Genomic DNA, 15,073 nt, shown 5'->3' with positions numbered 1-15,073 from the left:
TGGACTATTTTCCCTCGTCATCTCAATGACAAAATGTGCCCCAGTTCAACCTGAATTTAACCTAAATGCTGTTCTTTTGAACTTTCTATTGAAAGAAATCTGAAAAAAAAAAGTATTATACTTTTCACAAAAATATTAAGCAGCAAATATGTTTTCAATATTTAGAGGTCTGTTTCCTTGAGCACAAAATCAGCATATTAGAATGATTTCTGAATGATCGCGTGACACTAAAGACTAGAGCTGGCTGCTGAAATTTCAGCTTCGTCATTCCTTTGCCAGGAATAAACTACATTGTGAAATATTGATATTAAAATTGCAATAATATTTCATAATATTACTGTTTATTCTGTATTGTTTTTATCAAATTTTTGAGCATTGGTATGTTTTGAATGGTAGTGTAACTTTGTGTGAAAAACAAACCAAAATTTTATTTGTTATTCACTGATCCTCGCTTCTAGTGGATCACTGAGTCATTGAGTTGAACTCAAGAACTGAATGAGTCAATTTGTGGATGAATCATCAAGAATGGTTTTGTGAACTAGACCAACCAATTCACTTAAACTTCAAAAACCATTTGATTTGTGAAGAAACAAAACCTTGTGCATTTAGAATGACATATGAGTGATTAAATGAAGACCGGATTTTCATTTCTGGATGAACTATTCCTTTAGGTTATCCAAAGGTTAAAGGTAAAAAAAACGAAGGGAAAAAATCAGCACCCCTGGGACCTCTGTATGGAGTCTCAGGAAAAGCGATAAATCCTCATCTTCAAAAGACAAGGCATTTATTTTTGCTGAGGTTGCCCTGGCCGTGTTTAATACAACTGAAGTCCATAAATCAATGGTCTTTGTTACCTCACACACTTGTGTGTACTGCGTTTGCGTGTATGTGATTTTAGCAGCTAAGGTCACTGAGGGGAGAAAGCGTTTAACATTGCTGACTTGAGAAGAAAAAAAAAAATGTAAACAGCAAAACAACTTTTAACCACACTTTTTTGCTTACCGTATTAGTCGGGTCATCTTGTAGTATTGAGTCGTACAGCTTATTGGCATCCTCATATTCAACAGAGATCATGTTTAAGGATAATCAACAGGAACACTGGTCATGTGAAATTAAGAGGTAGGCTATCACATAAAGTAACCAACTTTTTGTATACAGAGCGGCTTGTTTCTATGGTGACCAAGGCTACGTTTTCAAGCTTCAGAAATAAACAGCCATTATCGTACCTCCTCAAACAGCCAGTGTTGTGCAAGGTTTACTAGCTCCATAAAGAGTGCACAGTAATCCAAAAACGTGATTGCCTGCACTTTGATTTACCTCTAAACAAATCAGCCTGCACATCCACCACAAATCAGGCATCGTTTCGAAGCGCATTTCGCTTAAAAAGCATTCCGAGGAGAGACATCTATGAGTTACAGATGCAAAAAAATAAATAAATACACCCGATGGGCCCTTCAACCTGAACTGAGGGTTGGAGAGCACAGAGTGTTTGAAAAGATGTTATGAATTACGATGCTGATCTCATACAGTGTTTTCTGAAGAAAGGGAGGACAATGCCACAAGCACTTCACTTGTCATGTCGAATGAAAGATGAAATCGAGCTTGGGTTTTTTTTTTTTTTTTTTTACTAGGGACAACCTGCAAAGCTAACACTGGCGCAGCCAAGGCAGTCGGTCTTATGATCAAAACCTGTTTCAGCCCGCAACCAACAACAGAAGCAGCTCTGGTTCTTATTATCATTGAGCTCCAACGCCACTTCTCTTCTCACATCCACATTAGAGCTCAATCATTCTCTGGCACATCTCACATGGCACCAGCCGCTTTGACTTACTCTATTTATGTAGGATTCAACCATGTGGGTGTGGAGGGGAGAGTTTCATTTAAGCGGAGCGTCTGATGGCAATTAGACCCAAATTTGCAGTTTATTTAATCTGACCGTGCAGGCGCAATCACTCACAATTACAGAACAGCCTCTGGCATAACTGATAAACACGTCCAAGATATGGTGCGCAGACCGAAACATCTGAAATCCGGCTGAAACTCTATACATTAACATTAATTTACGAGCTTCTTAATTGTTGGCTCAAACATAGAGACAGGGCGAATTTCTCTCAGAGAAGAAACGCAGAGCATAGGTTCTATGTTTACAGGTCTGGCTGGCTTTGTTTTCCCAACCAGGGAGACAAAAACAGAAAGGGGGGGAGGGGGGGAGCATAGAGGGACCCCTAGAATAATAGCGGGAAAGACCACTTCCGTTTTCAGAATTCCTGGCTCAGGCAAAAGAGCCACAGGACTACCCAAGGGCTAAACCATTCTCTCTCGCTTTTCCACTTAGCAGAAGGAACGGTGGCTTGCAAAATAAACAGCCTCCCTTCCCACGCATCCTGCCACTTACGTCCCAGAACCTCCCCTCACCCTCCCTTGTAGCTAATCCAAGGCTGTGGTGTTAAGACGGTGCTGCGGTGTGTCTTACCTCTCCAGAGCCTCCAGCCGCATCCCTGCTAATCGCTTCACTCTGTGACTGTCTGGAAACTGCCTCTTCAGCTCCTGCAGGCAACTCTACGCAAAACACAACAACAACAGTGATGGGGTTGACCAAGCGAACATGCAACTTTTCCAAACAGTCTCCGTAAACTGGTTTTCCAAACATTCTCTGTCTTCCACTGGTCTGTTAAAGTCCTGTTGTAAATTCTTGCTATTGGTTGAGCCGGTGTGAGAATCACGTTTGTTTTCATGTTTTTTTTTTTTCTAAGTAATAATATAAAATATTAATACATAAATACATTTACAATACTGTTCAAAAGTTATGCTGTTAAATGTTTTTTGAAATAGATTTCTTATGCTCAAAAAAGGAAGAATACATTTTATTTAAAAAAAATATTTTAATACAGTAATAACTTGAAATATCACAAATAAAAATATATATTTTTTTATTTTAAAATATTTTAAAATGTTTTAGTATTCTTTATTTAATACACTTTAAAATAGTCTTCAGTGTCGCCGATTTGGTGTTGAAGAAACATTCCTTATTAATATCAATGTTGAAAACAGTTGTGTTGCCTAAAATTTGAGGAAACGGTAATATTTTTGTCCGAATTCTTTGATAAATAGAAAGTTGCAATGAACAGAATTTTTAACGGCAGTGTTTAACTTGGTTTCATTCTTTGTTTTTGACTAGCTCAGAGAGAAATAAAAGTTTATTTTATGAACAAAAAAAAATCTACAGAAATAATTCAAAGATTAGTGTTTCAGAAAAAAAAAACATTAAAAACAATGCAAAAATAACTACAAAAATATGCACATCTTTAATTTTAAAAGGGTAAACAGATAATTCAATTTTTAAAAAAATCTACGCACTTTATAGGGTTAACATAAAAGATACTGAAACATTAAACATAAGTCATAATTGTTTGCCCAAAGAAATATTTCATGTATTCTTTGCACCACAGTTTGAGTGACTATGCAAAGCCTGCTGGATTATAGAGCACTTGAAAATTATACTACAACTCTCAAGGGTGATGAAATGTGGGCTTCGTAAATTTTTTTTCATCCACAGCATTTAAAAACTTTATAGATCTACTCTAAAAAGTGTGATGTGACTAGTTTGACAAGACAATATTACAGCTAAGGTTTCTGCTGACCATAAAATGAAACAGTAACTTTCCTGTCCACGGGTGCCATGATAAACAGGTCGTCCATACAGCTGTGAGGGAAGACGTGAAAAATTGCAAGTGACGCGGGTGAGGATTCAGAGCACTGCACAGCGGGATCCCACAATTCCACACTGGCTACTATAAAAAGCAGAAGCAGGATGCTACTTTTACCAGTTCTTTCCCACTGAGATGAACAGGCCCCTGTTTTTTTTCACACACTCATGACTTGGTGAGGAATGGTTACTGTCAAATCCAATGTTTTCCTGGTTAAGATGGAAAGTTTGCTCTGTGGCTTAGCCCAGCTGACCAATCATGCTCACAGACGGTTTTTCCCGCTGTTTTCATAGCCACTGGTAAAAACCTCTGAAACTGACTACTGTAAGTGTCTCAAGTCAACAAGGAGGATCCTGAACATCCCTGATTTTAATCTTAATCCATTTGTTCGTTTTTACAAAAGAAACATGCGAAAGTTGCATTTTCAACTGGCAAAAACTGCACTGATGTTTAACAAAAAAAAATTATTGTTTAGCTGGCAAAATGTCTTTTTGAAAAACTTTCAGTACACAAAAGCTCCATAAAACAGTTTTGAAAATTACATGATCTAGGACATTTATACAGTGCGTACCATTGTAAAGTCTGTAAATCTATCCCTCACAGCCTTGTTTTCATCCACATTCAACATGGCATCTAACCTGAAAGTTTATAGATGAGAGAGTGCGAGAAAGTTACTTAAAGAAAACTCACCCAGGCCAAATCGTCACGACTGCAGTCCAGTGCCGCAATCATCACCTGCTCGTAAATTATCCAAACTGAACACAGGAGACAAACATAAAATGACACCATATTAGGAAGTCCATTTTTCATCATGGTAGCAAAGATGACAAATGAACATGGAGGCCGTGTGAACTCCTTTCGAGCAAACTGTAACGTTTCTTCTCTGTATCATTAGAAAAGACAATCTTTAGCATCCATCAGCGACATAGTTTGTCTTCGTAATCTCCGGGTGTGGGCGAGCTGGCAGGTTTCATGGAAACACTCAGGAAATTCACGCCACGCCGCCAAACAAAACCAAGACGCCGAATTTTGACAAGAAAACCTCAACGTATTCATCAGTTTTATGTATCAGTTCAGTCAAACACCGCAAAGGGTGAGCGAATTTTACCCTCTATTCGTCATGATGCGCGTTATGTGCGCAGCTATCGTCGTGTCGGCTCAAGAAGTGCGTCGTTACTTTGACAGATTACAGGAATTTTTAATTCCTACAATTAAATGCTTTAGTAATTTCCAAGATGGTAACGTTTAATGTTCAACTGGCAACCGTAACAAAGCGAGTGGCTTTAGCTGCTCTATTTTCAATAAAGAAAACTGATTAGGGGGCTTGGCTAATGGATCCAATTAATAAAATAAATGCTCCATGACAGACAACTGTGTTTTGATAAGCATGCCCGAGTCTATCGGCTGAATGATTTCAAACGTACTAATTGAGAAAGAACAATAAAAACCCACTGAACAAGAAAAAAACTGATATGCCAAAACAAACAAACGCCTGGAGTTTTTTTGAGCTGTTTTTATGATTCCAAGTCTTGCTTTGATAATTGCCATCTTGTTTCACAGCCAATTTAAGAGCTGGTTTCAATAAAAAACAAGCTGTGTAAAGTATTTACCCCGCTCTTTAAGGACAGTATGAATCATAATCAAAAAAAAAAAATAAAAAATAAAAGTTTCTGTAAAAAGACTACACCATGCATCAATAAAATAAAACCCATCACACAGCAAGTGCTCTTCGTCTGTGTCAAGGTGCAATTTGTGCGAGGAGTAGAAGAAGAAGCCTTTCCCTGATCTTTGCTTCATTCTTTTCTTAATTAGATAACAGACCTAGAAATTTGAAAAGATTTCTATAGCCATGAAAACTGTTGTTATTATTATTTATTTTTTTTGTTTGCTTGTATGAGCCCATGTCTTGCAGTAAATTTCTTATTGATAGCTGTTTGGCAACTTACAGCTTGGATCTTTCATTGTTGTTTGCTAAGATTCCTCAAAAAGTGGTGTTGTTTTTTTACGAAACAGCCAAAACACATTTAATAATAGTTATTTGAGATTACATGTGGTTTTAAAATAACAATATAAACGAAGGAAAAAAAGGCCTAAATTCGATTTGTGTAAAAAAAAAGCTCAATTTCTCCAATTGGTAAACCAAAATTGTCAACTATAGGAGTGAGTTTTAGAGCCAGTATGAAGGATTGGATCACCTCTGAGATAATGATTTTAGCTGAAGAGAGTTTTGGCTTTAGTGGCTATGTTTGACAACACGATTGCAGGACTTCATCTGCTTGTCTGGCTTAGAAACCCATAACTGACCAAAGCAAATAAATATTAAGCCATCTGAAATGTTTCTGCTGTTTCCACTATAACCTCATTTCAATGTCAAGAGAAAAGCTGAAAAGTCTTTTTGTTATCGGATCTTTAAGACTAGGGAAAGAAAAAAGAATTGGTGCTCTTTTCCACCTTCTGCAATAGTCATATTCAAGCGGTCAGACACTCAACAGACAATACTTTTGTTAGAGAGAAAAATAAGCCAGTGTTCAGCAAGTTCATATGTGTTTTTATCATTTTGTTTTTCCCTGGTTTTGGATCCATTGATGGGTCCAAATACTTCAGCAAAAAAAGAAAAATGTTTTAATGTTGAAATTTGGAATAACTGCTTATTTTGAAAAGTCTTGCCTGAAGAAAAATAAAGGTTAATAGCTTCCACCACTGGACTTTTATTGCCCAGACTGTTCTAACTTTAACTAGTCTCTTAGTGAAGTTTATCTGTACATATTTCTGTTTAACCAAAATTTTAAGTTTTTAGTGGCAGTACTTTAAAGAGTGAATTTAGAAACGACTTCTCAGAGAGTGTTTTATCTCACATTTTAATAGTGAAGCCTTTCCGAGAAGTTGTACTCGAAGTTCATTCCACTTTAAATCACAGCCATCAAAGCACTGCTTTTGTAACAAACTCAATGCCTTTAATAAATTTCAAGACAATTACTCTCAGACTTCAGGGCAAGTATTCAAGTAAAATCTTAAGTGTTAAGAGTTGCTCGTAGTAACAAAATTCTAAGAAAATTCATAGAAATGTGGTTGTTTCCTCTTAAAACTAAAGAAAAGATCCTAGGAAAGAACAACAACAACAAAAAGTAATTCAAAAAGCATCTTAACCCTTGAAACGGGTCTTAAGGTCCAAAATTGTTCGGAGTATGGACGAGGACTTTTAAGAGGCTTAAGAGTTTCTTTAGCAGTGGAGAAAATGGACGAAACATGAAGAGGGAGAAGAAATGTGTTGCACACAATGCATGACAGTGAGTTAACAAGACACTACATATTAGATGGTGCAGGGATCATGTTTGTGACCAATCTTATTAGAGACACGCTAACATCTCCGACACCGCGCAGAAATGCCATAGTGCCAGAAATGGAAGTAAATCACTACATTAACTACATTAACATATTTGGCAACTGGAAAAATACAACTATGCAGCAGTGATGATTTGGGTCTGTCACAGCCTTCTATAAACAAAGTGATCACACAAACAATTACAGCACTTTCAGAACCTTATTGTGTCGCTGTTCATTTCCTATAAAATATGTTAAGTATGACAGCACGGTAAATAAAAAATAAAGAATATATTGTGTGGGAGCGCGAGTACAGTAAAACGGGAAAAATTACGCCTGTAATTTCAAAAAGTGAAGGCTTATAATAGACACTACTCTTAAAAGCGCTCTCTTATTTCCTTCTTAGACAACCAACCAATCACATTCTGCAAAACTCTGTGTCATAGCTAGCAAAGGGGTCAGCCCCGACTTTTCTTCGCTCAGAGTTGCTTAAGATAAGACTCCTAGTTAGACATTTTTAAGCTTAATTAGGATTTCTCTGAGAGGATTTTTAGAATCTTTAAGAATATGGGCCCAGATTGCCTGCTGTGGGAAACGTTCCTATTATTTGTCTAATGGGAATTTAACCTCAATGTTTTGCAAAGACTATGACTGTTCCACACAATGAAATGTTATAGTTATTCAGCCTATTTATTTTTTAAGTATCTGTCAGTTCTTCTATTGAAGGAATGTGCTTAGTGTGCATATGTGCATAAGAAATGCATCTGATCATTGCCAGGCAGCCATCAACCTAAACCGGATCTAATTATAAAAGCCATTAAGTTTTTAATAAACTGTGGCTAAAGGTTATTTGTGTTTTGAAACTTCTTATAACTTTGCTTTTGTTTACTGTAAATGTACTTACTGTCATCTCCCAGTTTAGATGCATGCTCATTAATCAGCTCTTCACCGACATCCACAATCTGCTCACTGTTCCTGTAATTCTCTTCTCTCCACTTACGGAGTTTGTCACGCATCTCTGAAATGCAATAAAGAAACACATTAGTCTTTGGCTGAAACTTTATCACCAATTTATTTTCATCATCAATTATTAATTGTGAATATAACGTACTTTCTATATTTATCTTCCTCATTGGTTTTAGTATCTTTAGTGCTCCATTAGATGGACATGTTTTCTGACTATATACTTTGCTTAAATTAATCAAAACAAAACTTTTTAGGACAGTCTATAAAAAATATAACATCCTGATAATGACAGTATTTTCTAAAAATACTAAAAACAAAAACAGTATAAACAGATAAAGGGCCAAAAATGTTTATTTATTTTTTTAGTATTATTTCTTTTCTTTTCTTTTTTTTTTTTTACAAAATAATCACATACGGTGTGTTTACAAAGGCCTAAGAGCACAAATTATGTGTTTATGCATAGTTAACTTTTCATACAAATGAAATGATCAGAAAAACTATAAGTAAAAAGTAACATCACAATATCATAGTATTTAAAATCCTTGTTTTGCAAGCACTCTAGCACAATTTGAGAAACCAAGTTGTGACTAAAGAGTAAGTCATGCATCATATAATATATCAGTGATGAATTAATCTAAATGAATCAGTGATGGTTATTATAAATCTTAAAATTAAGATGTCAGATTTTTGGCAACAACATAGTTTCATCATAAAAACAACGGGAAATGATGATCATCTCAAGTGAACTGAATCATTCTTTATTGTGAGATTGATAGGTGAACAACATGATATTCAGGTGCATCAATCGATCTGATCTGATCTTTGCAAATCCTTAAATACACAAGGGATTCACCATAAACAGACCAGAGTCATAAACAGATTTACATTAATAATTCGTTTACGTTTCAACGTTACACTTTAGATAAAGCACAAAATAATAATTAAATACACACTGAATCTTTTCATCTTATATGAACATAAAAGTATATTTTCTAGAATACAGGTTTTGCTACTAAGCTGTGCCTTCATAAGCTAACTGGCTACCTAAGATAGCATTTTTCTTCAAAGAAAAACGCAGAAAATAGGGCACATAGTTCGTAAACCTGTACAAAAGGAATAACTCGGGTATTATGGTAGAATTGCTATAGAAAGATACTGAATATCTTAATAACCGCTGTTAACGAAAACAAAGTCATTTACCTTCCCAACTGACATCGTAGAGTTCCGAAATAGACGACATGTTTTCCTAGTTCCGCCCCTTGTGAGCTGATTGGTGGATGACAGTGACGCCGTCAGTTAACGCCGTGAGAAGGGTCAATGAAGGGCGAAGGCAAAATCCAACCTTTTTTATGTTCGAACAGTAACCAAAAAAAATGTTTTTTTTTTTAAATATGCATTTAAGTATATAATATTTAGCCAAAATCACAAAGTAACTCAAGAGTAACTGAAACGTTTTAAGATGATGGACCACTTGAAAATAAATATAAATATTACATACAGGCATACACAAATAAATAATTAAATAAATAAAACTCAAAACATGGGGAGAAATATTTGGATGTGAGTCAAAGATAAGTAGCAATTAAATTATTTAAAATTATCCTATTGAATTATTAATAATTAGAAAGGGTAAATAACAATTGTAAATAAATAATAATTCTAACAATTCAATAATGTAATTTTCTCTTGTTTTCTCGGTTTTAGGAACTAAATAATGAGGATTCAGTAGCCTAATAAAAGAGACTTTATAGAGAATTCATAAGGTTTAGTCTGTTTTATTATCATCAAAAGTCTTCGTACTGTAGCATTTCTAAAGGTTATTGTGGTTTTATATGCTGTGTCTATTTTCTCTCTCTCTATGTGCTCAATTGGTCTCTAAGGAGCTGTGGATCTGGCTCAGCGTGTGATTTACTCTGCTGTGTCTACCACACAGTGCACTCACCAAGTGGACTCAGCACATGCTTGTTTATAGTAGCACAACCTAAACTTGATGTCATTTGTGGCTGCTTGTACACAGTGCAGTTTAACCAAGGCTTGTTTCCTAAAGGACACTGCTGGCGTAGTGGGTGTAAAAGGGCACCTAGAAAATGCCATCCTCTCTACAAAAACTTTGTGCGGTTCATTGTGTTCTGACTCTGGTGACTTGTGGATTCGTAATTTCCAGGTCTCCTGGCAGTCACTTGATATGTGGATGAGGCTTTTTGCTGGAAAGCTACAACAACCGCATGAAAACAAGCCAGTGGGCAGTGTTGGGAAATAACTAAAAGACAATGCTACTTAACTTACACTATTCTGTTCAAAAGGGGTAAGTTAGTTAATACTTTTAGTGTTCAATTATTACAGACGATTCATTTACAAATTCACAAAACGATTCACCATTTCAAATCCCTAAATATTTATTGTTGTTTTTTTGTCATATTTAGTATACATTGACCAGGTTATCAAGTTTGACACTGTCATCCTAATTGAGGTTGTTCATTCATTCAGAACTTCTTGTTGTTTTTGAATTAGCAAAAACATCTTTGTCTGACACGGCAATGTGTTAAAGTCACATTGTAATGCAAATAGCAACAGATCTGTCTTCCAAATTATGGCATACAATCAAGTGAAACAGATTATCAAAAAGAAAAAAATGTAGGGTTTTTGTACGGTTCTTGGTTCAATCCATTGTTTCACTTTAGGCTCCAAAAGGGTATTTTTATAGTGATGCAATAGAAGAACCATTTTCATTTCCCAAATAACCTTTCAGTGAAACAGTTCTTAAAAGAACCATTTTTAAGAACATTTTAAAAATCTAAAGAACCCCTTTCCACTATAAAAGAACCTTTTCTGCATTCATTTGAAATGTTCCTTGGATGTTCAGGGTTCTTTAATGTCAATAAAGAACCTTTATTTTTATGTGTTATTTTGAGGCTTGCAGTTGATTGTGGGAGATTTGAGAATGACTGCAGAAGTCTAGCATACATCAACAGAGAGAAGTTTGTTGTTTCACCAGAAGATCCAGTTATGACATTTTATGAAGGTCAAAAAAGACAGAAACATATCATTGTTCAAAATACGATGAATAACATACGTTTAGAAAATAGGGGGACATTGGCTGCAAAATTCACTTTTACATGGTGTTTGAACTTAAATGTTTGTTGGCAGTGTGTGTACACAGCCACCCTATAATGATAAAAATCCACCTTTTTTTTAATCCCCACTAATGACTTAGCTTTGACCAGACACCTCCCACAACAGTTAATGAGTATACGTTTTTTTATTAGTAGTAGTATTTTTTTTTTAATCTTTGCAAATTGCCTTTCCTAATAATGTGCTAGTTAGCAACTTTCACAAGGAACATGGCTAAAGTTAAAGTGCTCTTATTATGGATTTTTGAAAAATTAACTTTCATGCATTGTGTAACACAGCTCTAAGTAATGAAAACATCCTGCAAAGTTTTAAATCTTAAAGTGCAACGTGTATAAAGTTATTGTCTCTCAAAGAAAAAGTCAACTGCTGAATCATTTAAACGTGTTGTTTTTAAAATGTTATCGCACACCATTTCATTTTTAACGTCAAAATTGATAAACATTAGCCCTCAAAACACCGTACCGGATTCCTGTGCATAGCATCATGTCGAGAAGACTTCTGTGCTCTGCACTATAAGGGTACTTTTTTTTTTTTAATTCCAAAGGATGAGACTGTGAAGAATCAATGGTTAAAGTTAATTTTTACAGCAATACCACAGCAGTTTAGCCCCAACCTTGTGTTGTGTCTCCGTCATTTTACTGAAGACTGCTACAGCAACAGTGTTTCCCACAGACTTACACTCTATATGTGGCGGGGCTTCCCCCATGGGATATACCGGTTCTCATTTATGGCTCTGCATGTTTCCTGCATAAAACCATCAGTAGAAATGGAAATTAAATCGACCAATCAGACCAATCACACCACGAGATTAGCGTCACGCAAAAGGAGGGTTTTGAAAAAATTAATCGTTTGAGCGAATCGTTTTGCTGAGTAGTTGAGCAAATAAGGTAAAAATAAATGCATATTATGAGACAATGAAAAGTTGTTTTTTTGACCCTTGCATGCATGTCAACCTGTTGTTGGGGACTCCCAAAACCAAAATATGAACCTTTCATAACCCATAATGGGGCACTTTAACGGTCTCAGAGAACTGCTCGTCACCCCAGGGAAGAGAAGGGCGGGGTGAGCAGAGCTCATTAGCATTTAAAGTTACATGCACCAAAACAGGTCACTGTGAACAGCGCTGTTTTTGACAAGCTAAAATGGTGTTGTTTTACACTACCATTGATAATTTTTTTAAGATTTATTTTTGGCATTTTTTTGCCTTCATTATGATAGGACAGATCATAGGTGACAGGAAGTGAAGATGGGAGAGAGAGAGGGGGGCGAGATCGGGAAAGGTCCGCAAGTCGAAATTGGGATGCCCATAGCACAAACAGTGTTCTATGTCGGGCACGCTGCCCAACAAGACTATTGGCGGGTTATGACCACATTGAGAATTTTTAATCAAAGTATGTTATAGACTTTTCATGAAGACCCTAAAGAATCATATCAACTTGTGGAAAATGGATATCCGATGTCCCCTTTAAGGGCCCACTGCTGACCTGCGTGTAAGACCAGTTCACGTAGAAGACACTTCATGTTCATTTACAATTGGGTCTATGGAAAGTGAAGAAAAAGGGTTAGCAAACATGCTTTGTGTTTGCTTTGGAGCTCCACTTTTGCCAGAAGTGTCACCATAAGGAGAGATCAATAGCAGGCATTTGAAAACCGAAATTGTGCTGCTTAACTACTGTGTGTGTAGTTTTCCGTGCTTTTGCAGCACCCACATGTGACATGAGCTAGGACCTGTGTTTCCCCTTATATGCCTGCTTCCACAGAAAGAGGGCATTCACTGAAATACTCTGGTTCAGACATTTTATTTTCGATTTCTGACAAAAAGTAGTAAAGGCTACTGATCTCTGGACACAAGCAGTTATAAAGATGCAATTGGGAGCAATGGGTGAGGGGTGTCTCTGTGGCTTTAAACAAAAACCACTGCGCCTTTTCCAATCTTTTTTTTTTCAAGCAATTATCTTCCAATTACAGAAAATGAAGGCAGATGCCATTTACAACCAGTATTTGCTTTGAAAGCAAATCTCGACCTCAGCCTGGCAGGATCGCTTTCAATCTTAGAAAAATCATACACATGACTTCAACTGTGTGCCTGCTTTGTTGTAATGAAGCTTCTTCCACAGCACCTTTGACCTTCAGATCTGGTCGTTGTGGCAAACTTGCAATTATTAAGTAACACATTTTCTTTCTCACTTTCTTAATTGGCTCCAGCACACACATACATACAAAGACACTAACAAGTGTGTCACTCACCTCTTGTTCCAGTGCCAAGAAAAATAGTCAACTTTCCACTGATCCTGTAAACATAAAGCCTGTCTAAAAGTGTAATTGTCATGGTAGTATGTCTATCAACACATGCGCGAGGATTACATGCTGCTGGATTGAGTTTATGGAGTTTGTGGCATTCTTCTCATTAAATTCAATTCAAAAAAGCGTCAAACAAAAATGACACTATACACTATTAAAGTGAAAAATGGGCACCTTAAGTCGTTACCCTTGAAGAGTTTATTTCTTCCTAATGTGACTCCTAGAATGATTTTCATTGATTTAACACCAGTGCATTATGGAATCATTAATTTTAAAAGTATATTTGACTTGAATATAAAATAATAAAAAAAAATATAGTTTTTTTTATTTTTTTTATGTTACAATGTATAAAAAATTTGGGCATTTGTATAAGGCAAATGACGCACACATTTTACGTAAGTAAATGTCTTGATCAAATTGCCAACTTGCTTTAAGTTAGTAGTTCAAATTTCAATAATGTTTATACACAAATTGAATGCCTTTATTAACATGGGTTTTAATCAGTTTAATAATACGTGCTTCATCTCATGTTTTGGTGATTAATTTTACATGGCGAGCAAAGTTGCAGTTCTGAAACAAATAAAACAACATCACTTTAAAAATTTTACAAAACAGCACACACAGTCGTTCAAGACTTGCTACATAAAACATGACAAGGGTGACCAATCATCTGATTTTCAGTACAATCATTATTGTGACAAACTCCAATGAATGAATCAATCAATAAATGTGTGGTTATATTATTTATATAAATTACTTTGTATATAGTTTGGGCTGGTAAAAAATAATAAAAATAATAAAATAAATAAAGCTCACCTACTCACCACTTATTCGTAAGTATTCCTTTCTCTGAAACGAATAGTTTAAAATGTCTTTAAAATAAATGTATGACTTATACTTTAAATTATAAAAATTTATATTAAAAAAAAAAAAAAAGGTTTTAAATATAAAACATTGCGTGTGGCAAACTAGACGTAAGTTAACATGAATGTGCTTGTAATCTTGATTCGTAATATTCCCAAAAACTTAGCGACACATTTACTGGCGAATATGATTGGAAAAAAACAAAGGCTGATTGAAAAAAGCTATTGCATTGTCTGCTCTACACTCCAACATATGCTCTAAAGCTGTAAAAACCACAACCAAAGAGCACCTCATTTAAGCTGACAAGCCTGGAAACCTTTTTTTCTGTTGTGAAATACTTTCAAGCTCACGACCTGCCGTCCTCAATTGGAACTCATTTCGTTTAGCAAAACACTTCCTGCGACCGAATGGGGTCATGCCTCAGTTGTCCTCAACTATGTGAGCGGGCAAAAATAGCGCATGACCCACAACTCACCCATGCCACTGGCGAACTCCTTGGCTCGGTTCGTAACCATCTATAAAGATGTAAAAGTCTTACCATCCATCTGCTAGGCTTAGCAAAGCACATCCACATCAGAAACGATACAGGACACCTACTGTATCAACAACGCCAATACAAAAGGAATGACTGTTGTCCACCAGTTCTGTAAACAGTAAGCACAATTACGAGAAACCGCTGGGAAATACAGCTTGTTTTTTTTATAGCACGTCTCTCGTAATGTTCCTCAACTTACTCTGGCGGTGGTTTGAGAGCAGCCCGAGCACAATGAGTTCACAAGACC

At 36.0% G+C, this 15,073-nt stretch overlaps 1 protein-coding gene across 1 annotated transcript in view; it reads right to left on the bottom strand.

The window, feature by feature from the left end:
* Nucleotides 1-9,326, bottom strand: part of LOC109106147 (ER membrane protein complex subunit 2) — a 33,418-nt gene extending 24,092 nt beyond the window's left edge. Inside the window, exons 1-5 of the mRNA XM_042741473.1 lie at nucleotides 9,195-9,326; nucleotides 7,933-8,046; nucleotides 4,398-4,462; nucleotides 2,473-2,559; nucleotides 1,003-1,059 (exon numbers count right to left, since the gene is read on the bottom strand). Of these exons, the coding sequence (XP_042597407.1) occupies nucleotides 1,003-1,059; nucleotides 2,473-2,559; nucleotides 4,398-4,462; nucleotides 7,933-8,046; nucleotides 9,195-9,234 (363 nt within the window). The 5' untranslated portion in view covers nucleotides 9,235-9,326. The remainder of the gene's footprint in view (nucleotides 1-1,002; nucleotides 1,060-2,472; nucleotides 2,560-4,397; nucleotides 4,463-7,932; nucleotides 8,047-9,194) is intronic.
* Between the last annotated feature and the right edge of the window lie 5,747 nt (nucleotides 9,327-15,073).

Source organism: Cyprinus carpio, chromosome B16, assembly GCF_018340385.1.
Source record: "Cyprinus carpio isolate SPL01 chromosome B16, ASM1834038v1, whole genome shotgun sequence".
Taxonomy (NCBI): Eukaryota; Metazoa; Chordata; class Actinopteri; order Cypriniformes; family Cyprinidae; genus Cyprinus; species Cyprinus carpio.
This window is presented reverse-complemented; position numbering and strand designations above follow the sequence as displayed.